This window comes from Haliotis asinina, chromosome 4 (assembly GCF_037392515.1).
Source record: "Haliotis asinina isolate JCU_RB_2024 chromosome 4, JCU_Hal_asi_v2, whole genome shotgun sequence".
In the NCBI taxonomy this organism is placed as follows: Eukaryota; Metazoa; Mollusca; class Gastropoda; order Lepetellida; family Haliotidae; genus Haliotis; species Haliotis asinina.
The window spans coordinates 55053990-55072440 of NC_090283.1; the positions used below are offsets into that span (position 1 = coordinate 55053990).

At 37.6% G+C, this 18451-nt stretch overlaps 1 protein-coding gene across 1 annotated transcript in view; it reads right to left on the bottom strand.

Moving 5' to 3' along the window:
- Positions 1–3890: 3890 nt before the first annotated feature.
- LOC137282592 (centromere protein I-like) overlaps positions 3891–18451 on the bottom strand; it is a 29373-nt gene continuing 14812 nt past the window's right edge. The window contains exons 10-18 of the mRNA XM_067814364.1: positions 17352–17434; positions 16235–16352; positions 15752–15816; positions 15191–15306; positions 14827–14980; positions 14473–14597; positions 13668–13944; positions 12138–12179; positions 3891–4810 (exon numbers count right to left, since the gene is read on the bottom strand). Of these exons, the coding sequence (XP_067670465.1) occupies positions 4682–4810; positions 12138–12179; positions 13668–13944; positions 14473–14597; positions 14827–14980; positions 15191–15306; positions 15752–15816; positions 16235–16352; positions 17352–17434 (1109 nt within the window). The 3' untranslated portion in view covers positions 3891–4681. The remainder of the gene's footprint in view (positions 4811–12137; positions 12180–13667; positions 13945–14472; positions 14598–14826; positions 14981–15190; positions 15307–15751; positions 15817–16234; positions 16353–17351; positions 17435–18451) is intronic.

Consider the following 18451-nt stretch of genomic DNA (forward strand, 5'->3'; position numbering starts at 1 on the left):
TGATATAGAGACATCTGAGTCAGTCAGCTTAATTTCATGCTGCACTCAGCAATATTACAGCTATACGGCAGTGGTCTGTAAATAATTTAGTCTGGACCAGACAATCCAATGACCGACCACATGAGCATTGATCTACACAATTGGGAAACAATGACATGTGTCAACAGTCAGGGCAAAGTGTTTTGAAGATAAATGTGGAACCTGCATTTGTAACAAAAATGCCAATGCTGATGAATGAGAGAAAAAATGCTTTGTAAGACAACTATTGTAAGACAACTTTGTAGGACAACTATTTTAAAAAGAACACTGCATTATTGTTCTAAAATCAACAGAGTCTCTGACAAAATAAAAACATGGCGACCAATGCTGATCAAACAGCAGATGAATAACCATATGCTAACAAAGGGAGAACAAACTTTTACAAACATCTCACAAACTAATTCCATCATGTAAATGAAATTTTCATGGACTGTCAAAATTAAATTAAAGGCTGTGGAATCAATTCAACATGAGTCAAAAGAAGTATTTTACATGGAGTAAAACCACACAAACCTGCCCCTCACAGAAAGGTAAAAATCAAAGACCCAGTGAACTTTTTTCAGTTTCAATGCATGTGGCTGTGTGAACAAGAAGAGGCCTCTTAATGATTGTGGCTGGTGCTGATGTGAGAGAGTGAGTGAGTTTTACACTGCTTTCAGCAACTGAGTGAGTGAGTGAGTTTAGTTTTACACTGCTTTCAGCAATTTGTCAGAAATATCACAACAAGGGACACCAGAAATGGCATACATGGTACCAATGTGAGGAAAACGAATCCAGATATTTAGCATGACAAGAGTGCTTTCTTTAACCACCAGGCTACAACACCACCCTATCCTGACAGATGTATCCTAGGCAACACCTATGTGACTTCTTTGTTTCACAAATTCATGCCATTAGGTGACTTGAGATGAAATTTTAAAAAAAAAAAATCAGGAAATTACGAAATTTTTCTTCCAAATGGTTTACTGAACACATATTTCAATATGCTGCATATAATGAAATCTGATGTACAGCTTAGGTATTGCATGTGTAAACAGAGATACTTCATGTCAATATACTTTCTTACAGTAACCTTCCACATTCACATACCATCATGTCTACAAACTTCTATGTCCATATATTGTCATGTCAGTATACATTTATGTCCCAATACATCCACTTTTATATACTTTTATGTTCAGATTCATATGTCCATAGAGGCACGTCAATATACCGTCATGTCCAAATATGTACAAGTCAATATACATGTATGTCCATATACCTACATGTCAATATTATACAATTATTGACTAGTGATGAGGTCAATACCTGTATTTATGGATCCCCTAAGCAAGACTAACCTCAGACTTTGTCCTCGGTGAATATTGGTTTTTGCAGGTCCATAAAAACAGACTGTGACCGAATTCACCAGTTTGTAATTGTTTCATTAAGTAATAACCCCCCCAAAAAGCCTCTAAAAACGAAAACATGTCCATTTAGTCAAGAAAGGTAATTTCTTTTTCACTACAAACCAATAACGTCATGTCAACAATACTGTGACATGTAAACAACAGAATGATGTCATAGCTTGATGTCATAGTAACTCAAGTCAATATGACTTTTGGTCCGACCTGGGTTGGAATCCATATGCTTTTCTGTGACCGCCTCTAGACCAATCAGGTAGCCGGAAAAATATGCTTACATACTAAACTTCCATGTCCACATACCTTTGTCAGTGTAACTTCATGTCCATATACTTCAATATCCATTGAAGTACCTTTGTAAGTATAACTGTATGTCTATATCCATATACCTTCATATCCATATACCTTTGTAAGTATAACTTCATGTCGACATCTATAAACCTTCATTTCCATATACCTTTGTAACTTCATGTCCATATACTTGCATGTCCATATGCTTCCATATCCATATACCTTCATGTCCGTATACTTTCAATATCCATATACCTTCATGTCCATATACTTCAATATCCATATACCTTCATGTCCATATACTTCAATATCCATATACTTGCATGTCCATATACTTCCATACTCATATACCTTCATGTCCATATACTTCAATATCCATATACCTTCATGTCCATATACTTTCAATATCCATATACCTTCATGTCCATATATTTCAATATCCATATACCTTTGTAACTTCATGTCCATATACTTGCATGTCCATATGCTTCCATATCCATATACCTTCATGTCCGTATACTTTCAACATCCATATACCTTCATGTCCATATACTTCAATATCCATATACCTTCATGTCCATATACTTCCATACTCATATACCTTCATGTCCATATACTTTCAATATCCATATACCTTCATGTCCATATACTTTCAATATCCATATACCTTCATGTCCATATATTTCAATATCCATATACCTTCATGTCCATATACTTCAATATCCATATACCTTCATGTCCATATACTTTCAATATCCATATACCTTCATGTCCATATATTTCAATATCCATATACCTTCATGTCCATATACTTCAATATCCGTATACCTTCATGTCCATATACTTCCATACTCATATACCTTCATGTCCATATACTTTCAAGTCCATACACACTGGACAATATGTTAGCAGGTGAAGATCAAACCAAACATCACTGGAGCACTATCAAACAAAATCAACACTGAAATAACAACGAAATTACAGTCACAACATTCTCATCTGTCAAGTTCCATCTTTAACATACAAGATATGACTATATACAATTTAATTAGTGTGTAATATACATGTAACATTTTGAGGGATATTTTTAAGACCATGGACTCAATCCTGACTACCACCACCTTGCTCAAAATATTCATGCCTGTCATCGTTGGGCATACAATGGATATATGACACACTGGCTGTCCTGCACAACACACTGCACAGGCTTCACATTTACACATGACATATTTTGATGTTTTTACATCAAGGTTACACAAGGTTCTATATGACACATCTGTATTCCTGCGTGATGGTTTCTATGTGGCACATACTTCAATATATATTCAATATCTATATTCAACATATGCCATTGTGCTACATACAGAATATTGCTACATACAGAATATTTCCACATATGCTTCAAAATTTCCACATATGCAATGGTGCTTCAGTGTTTCCAAAAACATATTCCGACATATTCAGATATGCTGTGGTGCTTCAATGTTTCCACATGACCAGTGCTCCTTCAACATTTCCACATAAGACATTTTTCATTGTTTGTTTTAAATATGTTTCAACATTTCTGCATTTCCATATTCAAATCTTATGGCTAAGCACAATTCTCTTAAAAACCTTTGCAAACACTTACACAAAAACATTTGTTCCACAGAAAAACATTCCTTGATTTGAAACAACAATTCTCAGAACAAGATTAAACTATGGATATAATGTGAAACAAACACTGACAGTGAGGGTCTTGAATTGATAAATTGGTCTAACCCTGTACAATGAATTGTTTGTGAAACCCACAGAAAATGAAATACAGAGTATTTGCTGGAAATTAATAAAAAATATGATGGTTTTCAAATTTGAAAAATTGGTTCAGAGTGTAGTACACAATATGGTAATTCCACTGGAGAGGATTCTTTAGAAAAAGTGATGACTTCGTTAAAAAAATAGGCCATGAAACTAATGAAAAACACCAAGACTAATATATTACATACATAGTCAAATGTTATGAGTAACACAAGCTGATGTTTTTGAAAAGGCTCCCATGATCCACTGAGGAGTTAGAGCCATAAAAAATGTAATGACATACACATATTCTGGGGAAAAGGTCAACAAAGGATACAACTACACCATTTCATTTCAAAGAAAATAAAGGTTACTCTGTTAAATAAGGGAATGAAAGGAAATATCAGGGGATAGAGGACACCCTATTATTTCTGGGAAATTTAAGGACTCATTATTGTAGGGCATAAAAGAATTCCATATTTTTCTGGGATATCCTGTTATTTCAGGGAACTAAACAATTCTGTATTATTTCTGGGAATAAAAGGATTCTATAATATTTTCGTGTGGGGTCAAGGGGGTAATTCAGAAAATGGAAAAAAAATTTATCAGTTTACTATATTTTCTATGAAAATATACAATGAAATTTTAAAAATGTATTTACAATAGTAAGCAAGTTAGTTTAACTGACCAAGTTTCATAAATAACCATCAGTTCAGGCTAAAGTGACTGTTCTTTGACAACGAAACATGCACCATGTACTGAGCATCTTCCTGGCATGATTGCAGAGATTACATCTCGATGAAGGATATCACTACAGACATATGTTAAAAGTGAGTGAGTGAGTGAGTTTAGTTTTACGCCGCTTTTAGCAATATTCCAGCAATATCACGGCGGGGGACACCAGAAAATGGGCTTCACACATTGTACCCATGACATATGTTAAGAACACATTATTGGCAGTTGTGCTTGATGATGACGATGATGATGATGATGATGATGATGATGATGATGTGATGATTATGATGATGACAATGCTGCTGCTACTGTTGCTGATGGTGGTATTGATCATAATTATGATCATGGTGACAGTGATGATGATGATGATGATGATGATGATGATGATGATACAACCACTGTAACACAACGCTTGTGCATAGATTGTGTCCTTGTGATCAGCCTTGAGTGGACTCTGTTATCGAGTTTGCATTTTTCTGTGACTTGCGTATGAAGGTTCGGATGAACTGAGGGATGGGGGTGACATGTTCTCGATCCAGGAACTTGAGGAAGTAATCCTTCACAGCCTGAAACAGACAGAAAATACTGCACTCATAGGTATTGTTTGATATTTCTCTGGGAACTTGAAGCTTGGGACCCTCGTGTTTCAACCTGAGAGCAGAACAACTAAAGCCTGTGACACAAAACTAGATAACCATGATAAACTGATGTGTCCCATTTCATCAAGACATCCTTGTGTTCAAGCAATGGGATGGTTTTTTATGGGTTTTGGGATCCTCGATAATTTCTAGGGTATATGTTCTGATAAATTTCCACTAATTCCCTGGGTGCATCTACAGCTCAGCCCGATAATTGCATTGCCTCCCTTTGCTGGGTTCACCTTCTCACAGTAGCCTATCACATGAGCTGTTACAACCAAGCTTGTCATAGTGAACTGAGACAGAGGCTGCAACTCAGATTTTGGGAAAAAAATCATACAGACAAATTGACAGGCCTGAGACCTTCACAAGTATATGTAATACTTCCTTCTACACCTTTGTGGATACCTCTGCAACAATTGTGTTGTCAAGGTTAATTGGTTGGGAGAAGATGTGAGTTATGACAGACGTCATGTCATTAGTACGCTCAACTTCCCAGCAGAGACACCTGACTGGATAAAGCCAGTTCAGAGTTGTTGATGCATCCAAGGAACTTAGTGGAGATTTATTAGAACGTATACCAAGGAGATTATCGAGGAGGGTTTTTTGATGCTTTAGAACATCTGTTGCTGTCGTTATTATTGTAAGAACAATCATAAAACATGTCACTAGCATAAAAAGACAATTTTATGCTAAATACAAGCAATCATTCAAGAGCTGACCATGTAAGCGGGGGCAACACCCCTTGTTAGAGTCCAAGTAAGCACTGCTGTCAGAAAAGTTAATATGTCCAAAAACAATTGTAAACCAAAGGCATTGTCAGGAAACTCTTAACATTCTTCATATTTAAGCAGGGACTACACAGAAGTTTGTAAATTTTCTACACGTGGACTGTGCAGGACAGTTGATATTTAAAGCTGTCTGTGAAACTAACTGCCTCTTTTATGACGGAATAATACCTGTTAAAAGATGCGGTCAATATCCTATCAATCACACCTATCAGCAGTCCCTCATCAAGTCCATCCGGTCTGAATCATGTCAACAATGAACAAACTTTTCAGTTCATATCTTACAAGCAGGGATGAGAATGGGATTGAGTGAAAAAAGACGAAAACAGACTTTGCATCTTTGGGTTGTGTTAATTGAAACAAAGTGACATATATCATGAATGACACAAATTATGAAAATTAATTATGAAATACACATAATTCCCAAGATTCGCAGAAAATTCTCATCCCTGTACACGTGTTTCCAACAGACACTGTCTCTGACCATCATAAGAAACCCATAAGAATAATATCCTGTCTACATACACGAAGGTAGTACAGTGCTAGTTTATAAGGAGCTATGATTTGTATGTTTTATTTACATCACACTCAACTTTATTCCTGCAATATGGCAGCAGTCTGTAAATAATCAAGTCTGGACCAGACAATCCAGTGATCAACATCATGAGCACGGCTCTAGGCAACTATCAATAGTCATGCAACACAATAATGAACAAATCAAACATACAATAGTAATAACTATCCACAAAATACAAATGTGTCTGGACTGTGATATTAACAAGAAGACAAAGTCATCAGTATCTCATGAATATGTCAGCTAGTTATGACTATGTTCATCCCCAGACCCATCCATTTGTCAAGTTCGGTGAAGAAATAATAAACAGTTTTAAAGTTCTACTATGTAAAGTCAAAGACAAACTTGTTGCCATGGTAACATAAGAAATATTTTATTCCAAAATCCCAAACTATCAAAAGGCACCAGTTCAACACCAGACCCATTCATGTGCCAAGTTTGGCGAAGAAACACTGAATGGTTTCTATCTTGTACTCTGGAAAAGATGAATTTGCACGGATGAACGGATATAATATGCATGGATGGATGGAGTCCATTTTAACACCCTGCAAAACATTTCAGCAACATACTATAAATTCCCAGCCCTAATCCTTTAATCCCCCTCAAAATATTTTTGAAACACCCCCCGTGTTTGGGGGATAAAAAGCAGGCATGGTGGAAAAATATAAATTCCATGATAGAAAATAAACCAGCCTAAAAAGTTTTAAAAACTGTGATTTTTAAGTCATCACATAAAGAAAAGTGGTGAAGTAAACGAAACGTGAACACCCACAGTTGACTATCTGCCTAAACAGATTCTCTTGCGTGCAAAAAGATTTCAAATATATCACAAATTTGGGGTTTTTAAAATACTAATCCTATCTCACAATACATGTTAACTAACGATTAGACAAGGAAGTACTGCTAGCCAGTAAATTATCAGCAGGGCTCATACAGGTATGCACTAGATTACAGGCTTACACTCCAGGGTATTAGCTGTTATATTTGTCAGCTATACCCCAACCCCCTCCAACCCAAACATTCTCAAAGACATTACTGGGAAGTGCTGTACAATATCAAGAGAAAAACACAAAGATCAATATTTACCTGAACCTGCATACACATATCAGTCAACATATCAAGGGGGTCGTGATGTGATGCATTTACCTTCAACTTCAATTTGAATATCACTATCACTACATTTAAGGTGAGCTTGACATATACGGGCAGTGGACTAGCCTAGTGGTTAAAGTGTTACCTCGTCACACCCAAGACCTGGGCTCAATTCCCCACATGGGTACAATGTGTGAAGCCCATTTCTGATATACCCCTGCTGTGATGTTCCTGGAATATTGCTAAAAGCAGCTTAAAGCCTAAGACACTCACTTCTCATAAGAATTGTAGTTTTTAACACCAGTTCATGAATTATGATACCTAGTAAATCTGTCATGCTTAATCCAGAACAGTCTTTTAATTACTTTGGGGAAGTTGAGAAGTAAGACAAACAGGACCACTTTATGGATGACGTCTTTCGTATGTTATGATATGACATTCAATATAGATCGTCATACTATTTTGCCCAGTCTCCACACATGCTTGACAACTGTATTAGAATCTATACCAAAAATCTGTTTCCTGGAGGCGTGTAAAATGCCAGTTGATTGTTGTAACTTTCAGTTGTGACAAATATAGAATTGACATACAAGGGGCAACCCAAAATTGTTGTCCTAACTGTGTTCACAATGTCCAATGTCTGAGTGAGTGAGTTCAGTTTTACGCTGCACTCAGCAATATTCCAGCTATGTGGCGGCAGTCTGTAAAGTCGCACCTTGACCAGACAATCCAGTGATCAACAACATGAGCATACATCTGCACAATTGGGAACCAATGACATGTGTCAGCCATGTCAGCGAACCTGATCACCTGATCCCGTTAGTTGCCTCTTACAACAAGCACAGTCGCCTTTTATGGCAAGCAAGCATTCTAGCCCGGATCTTCACGGGTCTTCATTGTTTGAAAAGCTCCCACTGTATTTTGAAGGAATGATTAGCAAGGCATATCCAAAATTTCACACATGTGGGTAATGTAATTAACAAGATATAAGTCATATTGGGGTATGATATTTCTAACAAAATTGCAGAAAATGAAAACCAATCTGTTATTTTGTGCCTCTTGGATAATGGAATGTGCTCAGATAATATCTAATGTAATACGTTCAGTATTGTTATTGGATGACTTCCTGTCATAATCAATAGTCAAAGATTTGGATTGCTTGATTTAGATTGGGTCTGTTTTTTCCAAGACAAAGGAACCTTTGTCTTTCAAAAACATTGTGTCCAGATATTCAAGCTGTCACAGTTTACAATATACCGAGAGCTGACACTTGTGTGACCATTCATTATTTAGTTTGAATACTTGTCATCGTGTATGAATAGTGAATACACTATATAATAAGTAATGCCCTTACATCATCTTGAAGGGGTGTCTCCAGACCAAGTTCTTTCCATCACTTTAAAAAACCTTTTGTAGCTTCACCATTTGCTTTTCTATGTACTTTAATATCTAAGTTTGATTCTAAAGGACTTCTACCCATCTCAAACACACAAAATGTTTCCTGCATATTTTGTTCCCGGAAGTTTGTGATGCGATTAATGCAGATTTTGCATTAATGGGGTTATCAAAGTCAAACAAAATGGGGACTGTGTGGCTGGAACATAGAGAAACCAATTTGCTTGAGGTTGACAGATAATATGTATAAAAATAAAACATAAAAACAGCTGCATGTGTATCATGCTCTAGGTGAGGCCAACTAGTTTTGGATCTCTAACAAAAAAAGCATTCAGATATAATGTAAAAGTGGTCCATGAAAGATGATGTTACTCTGTGTATTGTGTATGTAAGTTACAGGCTTAATTTCAGTATCAGTATGGCTGGAGTAATGAACTGCATATTGTTATCAGCAGTAGCGTAACACTGATTAGCAAGTGTCTCCATGATTCAAATACATCTGTGATAACACCCCTGACACGACAGCTCTTATCAAACTACATGTACCAACTAGGGCAACAGTGAATGTTCTGTGACACCAGTATAATACATATCTTGAAATATTGGGTAGTGAATGCAAATATTGAGAACGAATGCAATGTTCCAAATGACTGCCGGCCTGCCCTGGTTGTGATTGAATCGGGCCTGCTGTTTCAAATATTTGTGGGTCCTTGTGGCAGGGACTTACAGGATGAAAATTCCTGTGTCTCACAAATTGATTCGTGCGTCCACAGGGATGCAGAAGATGTCCAAATACCTTTTTTCAAATGTTGATCAAGTAACAAGTCATCACTGAGTCTGCTACTAGCTGGGTTCTGATATCATTTGCAGATTAAGTTCTATGATGGTTATGATACACAACATAATAGCAGTAACTGAAAGGCAACAATATTATAACATAGTAGTAATAATAATATTTAAGTGTCTGGGACTCCCATTTTGTAGTCCAGGACCCCTGAAAATTAAGAGTATGAATCCCAGGGACCCTGAAATACTGGACTCAAGGAAAATACTTGCTGTAGCCTTAAGCAAATTATGCGACTTTTGGATTTTTTTAAACTGGTATCTTTCCTTTGATTTTATCTTTATTAACTTCCTGGTACTTCAGTACTTTGTGGATAGGAATGGCAAATTCTCTTTGCACGGTTTTGCTAACTTACTTTATAGAAACACTGTAAAGCCGAGTAGTGTTGGCTAGTTTCTTTTTATTGGTTTGATTTTAACAAAACATGTTTGCAGATTTCATTAAGGGCATGTAGATTTTATAGCGCAGGTTAGCACAGATAGAGGCAGGAAGTGTCCATGTTATATACTTACATTATGGGATTTCAGATGCTTAAGAAACATAAGATGTTTTCTTGATTAACCACCTAAACAGTTTACTTATAAGTAAACTTAATAAGTTGACAAATTCAAAAAAAACAAACTTTATCATAAAGACAATCAGTCTAATATTTACAATGTTTGTTGTGACGCAACACACTGCATTTTAGTGCAGGTAAACACTGCCATCCAAATGTGATGAAGGATTACACATACCAAAAACATTAACAACCTTCCTAGATTTCACTTCACTCAATTGAATTTGTCCCATTTTAATTCACTAATAGCTGTTTAGCATTGGTGAAAACGTGTGTGAAATGACACACTTGCTTTGCCTCATTCTATCTGCATACAACTTATTTATCAAACATTTAGGCTACAGCCCACCATGTATAGACAGTGTGATGAACCTATACCTTTTATTTGAACCATGAAACAGAAAACAAGTGCTGTGACAGTAATATCTGGGGACACCAGAAAAGGTCTCCAAACCTTGCACAACGTTAGGAATGACTGAGTTTGGTTTTATACCACTTTTAGCAATATTCCAGTAATATCACAGGGGTTACATTGTACCCATACAGAGATTCGAACATCGAACATTTAACCATTGCCCTACCATGTCAGGAAGCCCTGGTTTCCAATCTGTCTCACAGACCCTGAACCACATAATTTTCTCTATCCAAGCCCTCTCAGCAATGCTAAGGCCTTAAATTAAGCAAGTCTAGATTTCCTCAGTTGATGAATCTCTGGGACCAGATTTTCGAAACTCTCTTAGTGCTAAGACAGTCGTAAGTGCCATGCTTTAACATTAACTTACGACTATCTTAGTGCTAAGAGAGCTTCGAAAATCTAGGCCCAGATCTCCCTGTGGCTCCTCTCCAATTTATTTGTGTTAGTTTGTTACTATAAAGATTGTATGCATTCAGAGACTAATAATTAGTCTAGCTGGCTTCAACCACAAGGCATTTTATTAGTAACCTGGCTGGGCCCCGTTTCACAAAACTCTCGTAAGCCTAAGATCTTGTAAGTTTTCTCATAGCCATTGTACCTCCTATACTGTAACACAGGACCCACGGATGCTACAAGAAAAGTTACGAGATCTTAGGCTTGCGAGAGTTTTGTGAAACGGGGCCCTGGAGACTAATTCTCATCCTAAATTCACATACTTTAACGTTCAGCTTACTAGAGAGCACATGTAAGATATTCTTGCTCAAAGCAATGTATGAAGTAGCATATGCCCAGAGGCCCGCTGCTTGGTAGTTGCATGGCAGGCGAACAACTTTATTTTATACCCTGTGCGCCAATATGTATTCCAAGGGTATATATTTGCCCATGTCTTTGAAAATAATTTACAATTGTGGTAACTAGATGATGTCTGTATAGTTCATGATCAGTCAAATTGTAACTTCCACAGATCAACCTACCCATTTATCTAACACTAAATGTGACTGGTCTAGAGAATGCTTTCAGCCAACGAATAATGTTATTCTTTTCTGACGGCAGCATCCCTAAATGAATTACCAGTGACCACCAAGTCATGATTTTATTAAATTTGCTTTTGCACATGTTTAGGTTTACCTCACTAAAAGTAATTCATTAATTACTTTCTTTTAACACAATATCTCTTATTTCCTACTTCTAGTACAAGGCTGGCTACATGTTAACAGGGCTAGCAACTGTTTTTGGCTATCAGTCCTGTGTTCTTCCTATCTTTTTGTAGGAGTTTCATACACTGCCCAAAGCTGTAGCAAATGTCTGTAAAACGTCCCAAATCAGAATTTTACATTTTCAAGTACATCATTGATACATAAATTTTAACATTCTTTGATGGATTTGAAGAGATAACATGTATTTCACAGAGAACATAATCCGAGAAGAGGTAATGATGATGAGCTTAACAATGTTTACACTGATCCCAAAATACAATGTACGATGCCCCTGAGGACATGAATATCAAATTTTGGAACAAAAATAACAAATTTCCCCAAATTTTGTGAGCCAGAGGCACTTGGTTTAGAATTGTATATAAAGATCTACTTACCTTGATCTGTGCTGGATGAACTTTCTTCCCTTGAGGTTGAGTCTGAAACAAGAAATGGTCAGGTCAACATACAACGTAGGTGAAGTACATGTTGTAATTGCATTATGTTTAGGGAGTCAGTGAGTTTAGTTTCAGTTCGGACTGAGCAATATTCCAACTATATAGTCTGTAAATGGTAGTCTGTAAAAAATCTTGTGATCAACAGCATGAACATTGATCTATGCAAATGGGATATGATGACATGAGTCAACAAAGTCACTGAGTCTAACTACTCAATCCTGTTAGTTGCCTCTTGCGACAATTATGGGTTTCTGAAGATCAATTCTAACCATGCTCTTCACAGGTTTTATGTTGAAGATGTACACGCTGTCTTACAATTTATCCACAACACAAGGAGAGATTATGGACTCTTGCTTCTTGTTCCAAAGTACCACAGGAAAGTTATACTGCACCATGGTGTAGAAGCACAAGTACAGTCCAACCTGTATTATCAGCGTATATGCGTTTTCTCAAATTTTGTCCAGATTTACAAAATGCAAAACGTTTAAAATAGAGCTGCGCACATTGTTTCTTTAAATTCGGGGTCCAATCACATTATCCTTTTTCTTAAATCCCTACATTGTCTTCCTACTAAATCTCATGCTGACTTAAGGGACGTGGCTTTCAGCATAAGAACCAAGGTCAATTCCCTACATGTGTACAGTGTGTGAAGTCCATTTCTGGTGTCACCACTGTGATATTGCTGGAATATTGCCAAAAGCTACGTAAACCCCATTCTCTTCCCACAGAGTTTACTCCTATCATATCTTCATACGTAACCTCTGTTCTAACCTCTGTTCATATTTCAGAATGAAATCAGAAACTGGCAATAGAGAGTGCAGGGATCAATCGCCAGGATGTGTTTCTAAAAACAAAATCTGGTAGTGGCAAGTTTTCACAATGCATTCAGAAATTACTGAGATCTTTCGAATGATCACTCTTGAAACAACGTCTCTGATTGGACAACTAAATCTGAATGCCTCCAATCGCGAGTCTTGAACACTCGCACCATTAAAGGGCCGTATTAGAACAGAGGTTACACAGGAAGATATGACAGGAGTAACCTCTGTGGGAAGAGAATGTGTAAACCCAAACTCACTCACTTCTACTGAACTCAGGCTTTGTCTACAAGAGTCTACACAATCACATGCCAGTTTCTCATAAGAGATGCATCCGTTATTACACTTCCTTCCCAGACCCAGATCTTGTTGACAGTCCCTAAGATCTGCTTAGCTTCATACATCAAGTGAAATCATATGTACATGCATTTCCATCTCCCTGGATTTTTCTACAGGTCAACAGTAAACTTTTTGATTCTCTGACAACTTTCAAATCTCAATTAAAACTCACCCTGGCTTATTACGCTCTCTCCTTACCCCACCATGTATATTTTGTTTAAATCCTCTCATTTTATTGTAGCTCTTTGTGAGGGTGGATACAGGTGCATAATGAACGTCCATTAGCACTATTGTTATTATTACTTTTAAATACCTCGTTTAAGAAAGCCAAACTGTAACCCAGGAAGGCATGGTGAAGGTAGATTGAGAAGTTTTCATTTGGTCGTGGAACAGAGGCCACACAGTCTGAGGGGTTGAAGTCGAAGACGAGGCTGCCGGCAGCCTCAAAGGCTCTGTTCCGCCACAGCCCGTTACATATGTCAAGGAGCAGTCTGTTGAAGCTCTGGATGTCCTCTGTTCCGTCCCGGTCAATCAGGTCAACGTCCACTGGTGTCTGTCTGGACTTGAGAGCTTCAAAAGCACCCTTGTAGCTGGGTAGAAAATGAACCAATGCAATGAAAACTTGCCTCACGTAAAACAGTTTATAGCAAGCTGTAGACTTAACTTCCTCACAATCAATGCTGTGACTGCTGTTTTGTGCGGTCTGCGACCGTTCTCTGGCACTGTTGTAGCTGATACACAAGTTTTGGTTCCATTTCAAATGATTAGTTTTCTGTTACAGGGGGTTTGTTTCGGTTTTAGAGGATATTGTGGCAGTTTCTGGTCATTTTTGTTCTGTTTTGGTGGATATGAGTTCAGCTATGGTGTATATGAGTTCAGTTTTGATGATTTGTTCACCGTTTGTATGGTAGGCCTGATTCTAGCTCAAATATGTCATTAAATATGATGAATGGAAGGTACATGAAGTCCAAAAACATATTTTCTTTCAAATGTATATTTAACATGCGACCCTGTGCTTGTACAGTGAAATGGGAAATATAAGACGAATGAAAAAAAAAAAAAAGAAAAAGAGGGAGACAAAATAAGAGCTAGGCAGTGATGTCACATGGAATACTTACTTGCACATGACGGAGCAGAGCCGAGTTATACAGAGAACTGAGTCATTCACCAGGAACCTTCCCAGAAGTGATGCTGGAGACAGCGCAACAAAAGGGACGCAGTACATCTGACACATGGAAGACAACTGCAGCAAAAGACAGCTTGTTACACGGGAATAATAATAATGATAACAAGAAGAAGAAGACACAGTCATCAATATCTCCCGCATTACCTCCAATTTCAGTCGAAGTCAAACTTGTTGCCATGGAATTGCCAAAAATATTTTATTCAGAATTCCAAAACTATCAAATGTACACCACTAGACCCTGGGCCTCTGGGCCATTGATTATTTTGAATGCTGCATGGTTACTAACCAGTTGCACGTAGTCAAGGATGCAGTTGGCCAGCAGGGTGTTGTCTTCCTCTAGCTGAAGGCCCACCATGGCCAGGCTGTCTGTGAAGTGGATCAGGTCTTGGAGGGTCTGGAGAGGACTGAACTTACCCGCACTCTCTTGGAAGATTGACATGCTGAAAAAAAAACCCCAAGCAATTTACATCTGGGATTATTTAACACTGCAGTCAATCTGTCTCTCTTTGCCAGAAAGTTTGAGTCAGCCTGTATCATAATGTGTAGTAGATTTTAGCATTACTGGATGGATTTTGATGAGTTTACATGACCTGTGAGAATTCTACTTGAAGCCTCAATCCAGTGGCTGGAATTACAGACTAACAACATACCTAGAAGATGTAGGACCCTTGACAGACAAGTTATTCTCCATCAGGTCCTTGTAGCGTGGCCACTCAAATGCAGTGTAGTTCTTGATCATCTCCACCAGGGTCAGGATCACTTGGCACTGGAGAAAACACACCAGACACAAATCAGTTGACAGTATGGTGTATGACCAATTGAGTTATGGGATCAAAATAATAATGCTGTGTATTTTTATTCTGTATTTCAAAGGTAAAATACAAATATCATTGACTGTTCAAACAGCAAGATGACTATGGTTCGTCAACTGATTTGTTGTTTTATGCCACTCACAGCACCATTTCATGTATGTGGAGGCGGTCTGTAAATAAAATCGACCCTAGATCATACAATCCAGTTATCAACAGCATGAGCATTGATCTTCATAACTGGGATACAATGACATATGTCAAGCAAGTGAGCAAGTGTGACAACCCTGTCTCGTTAGTCGTCGCTTAAAACAAGCATGGGCTGCTGAAGACCAATTCTAACCCAGATCTTCACTGGTAATTGCTGTAACCCTGGCAACTCAATAATCTCAAGGAACCCACCTTGAAGTAGACGGTTGAGCTGAAGTACAGCTTCCTTAATGGTTCTAAGATGAAGTCATTTAATACTGAAACAGAAATTGAAGCTTGAATCAGCAAGAAGCTGTCACCATCAACATGACATAAATCAAAGATATAATTTTGTCTATGCCTAAAAAAAATGTACACAGGATCCAATCATGCAGTGACTATATAGTTACATATGTACAAAGGGTATATTCAACACCTAGAGATAAGTATATTCACACACCTACAAAGCATATATCCAACGGCAAGAGACCAGTATATTCACATACTGCCAAAGGGGTATATCCAACGCCTAAAGATGAGTATATTCTCATACCACCCCAGGGCTATGTCTGACACCGAGAGATGAGTTTATTCAAATAGTACCAAAGGGGTATATCCTACTCTTAAAGACTAGTATATTCACTCACTACCGAAGGGGTATCAGACACCAAGAGACCAGTATATTCACACACATACCTCCAAAGGGGTATATCCGACACCTAGAGATGAGTCTGAGTATGTGCTGCCTGTAGTCTGAGCCGTTCCACGTCAGCAGGTACCTCTGTAGAAACATGTCCACTACGGGAATTCCTTCCTGTAAACACAGCAGACAGCAGTTAGAGGAGCTGTCTGTGTTTGGCTTTGTTGTCTTTGATAGTGCTCTCACCATAGAATGTCTGAACCAAACAATCCAGTGACTGACATCATGACCACCAAAGGTCGCAATTGGAATATGATGAAATGCACCAAGCATGTGAAAAAGCTCTGAAACAACCTGGTGAAGTTCTGTAGAAATATCTCTCTACAACACAAGTTTCTTTAAACATATTCTGTTACTCATTAAATACAGGCATCCAAGGATTCTACTACCTTGAGTTCTGTATTTGAGGGTTCCTGGGACTTACACTCTTTATTTTCAGGGGTCCTGAACTACAAAATGGAGGTCCCTGACACTTAAATATCATTACTAATGCTATGTTATAATATCACTGCAAGTCAGTTACTGTTAATGTACTGTGTAACATGGTCATCACAGTAATTAAAATGCAAATGATATCATAACCCAGCTGGTAGCAGACTCAGTGATAACTTATTGTTACTTGACGAACATTTTTCAAAAAGTATTTGGACTTTTTCTGTATTTTATCTATTTGGTTGCATCCTTTGTTAATTTTTATGCGAAAAGGATGCATGAATTTGCGTCCTGTAAATCCCTGGGCATGACACATTCATGCATTATACACATTCATAATTCACCATATCATGCTTGTTGTTCACATTGCTGACATGTATATCGCTGTGTGAAATTATGAGACAGTTTGGGCACTTATTTAACACATATTTAAAGTCACTGAAAAAGCATTGTATTTCAGCTGAATATTTAGTCTGGCTTGTACTGTTTGGTTCTAAATCTACTCAGTGGTGACAAAGATACCCAGATGGAAGACTCAAGATAGTAAAATACATACCAAAATAAACCTTTAAACAGTGAATATGTAATGGCTAGAAAGATACCTTGGCACCCTGATGGTAGTTTGTTTATGACTACTCAAAAGGTAAATGGCCATGTTAGGTGCTCACTAGATCATCTTACCTGAAGGAAATCTGTGAAATTAATGAGAAGGTCAAGAAACTGTTCTTTCTCATCACGATTCTCTCTTGGCATTTCAAAAAACTCTGAAAATAACAGAAAACACTTGTAACATGGATGCTATCTAACAGTGTATGAAACTCCAAAAATACCCAGCAAGCCCACAAAGGCTGATAACGAAAAAAGTTGCTGGCCCTGTTAACATGTAACCAGCCCTGTATTTCAAACAGGTAACTGAAATCAGGTGTTAAAGTGATGTAACTAATGAGCTCATGTTCATTAGTGTTAGATAAATGGGTAGGTTGATCTGTGGAACTTATGGTTTGATTGATCATGAACTGAACAGACATTGTCTAGCTACCACATTTGCAAATTATTGTTGAAATATTTCCCATAGTCAATGACATAGTCAAACGTATACCCTTGGAAAATGTATTGACCCACAGGGCTTGTTATAAAATACAGTTGTAAGCCTGCCATGCAACTGGCAAGCAGCGGGACTGCCGGGAAGACGCTATTTTATACACTGCATCTAATATTCATAAAACATCAACAGTGACTCTCATCCAACATTTCCCCTGAGCAAAACTGAATGAGCCTGTGTGATGTCATAACCAAGACGTTAGTAATTTCAGCAAGAACAAGAAGACAAAGTGATCAATATCCCCTGCAATGGCAAAATACTCCTTGTGAATATGTCTACAATACAAGTTACGATTATGTCAAATGTCGTGTGCATATAGCAGAGGAAGGAGAGTATTGAAAGGTTTTTAAGTTCTGCTCCAGAAAGCAGCAATACCACCAGCTTCATTTGAAGCCAATCGTGTTGCCATAGAACACAAAAACATATCTTATTCAGAATTCAAAAACTACCAAAAGGCACCAGTTCATAACCACCAATTTCAAAGTCAAACTTGTTGCCATGGAAACACCAAAAATATTTCATTCCGAATTCCAAAAAACTACCCAAAGGCACCAGTACCCCAACAGAACTATATATGTGCCAAGTTTGGTGAAGAAATAGAGAGAGTTTTTAAAGTTCTGCTCCTGAAAAGACAAATGTGCACGGACACATGAGTGTGGGGATGGACAGAGTCTATTTA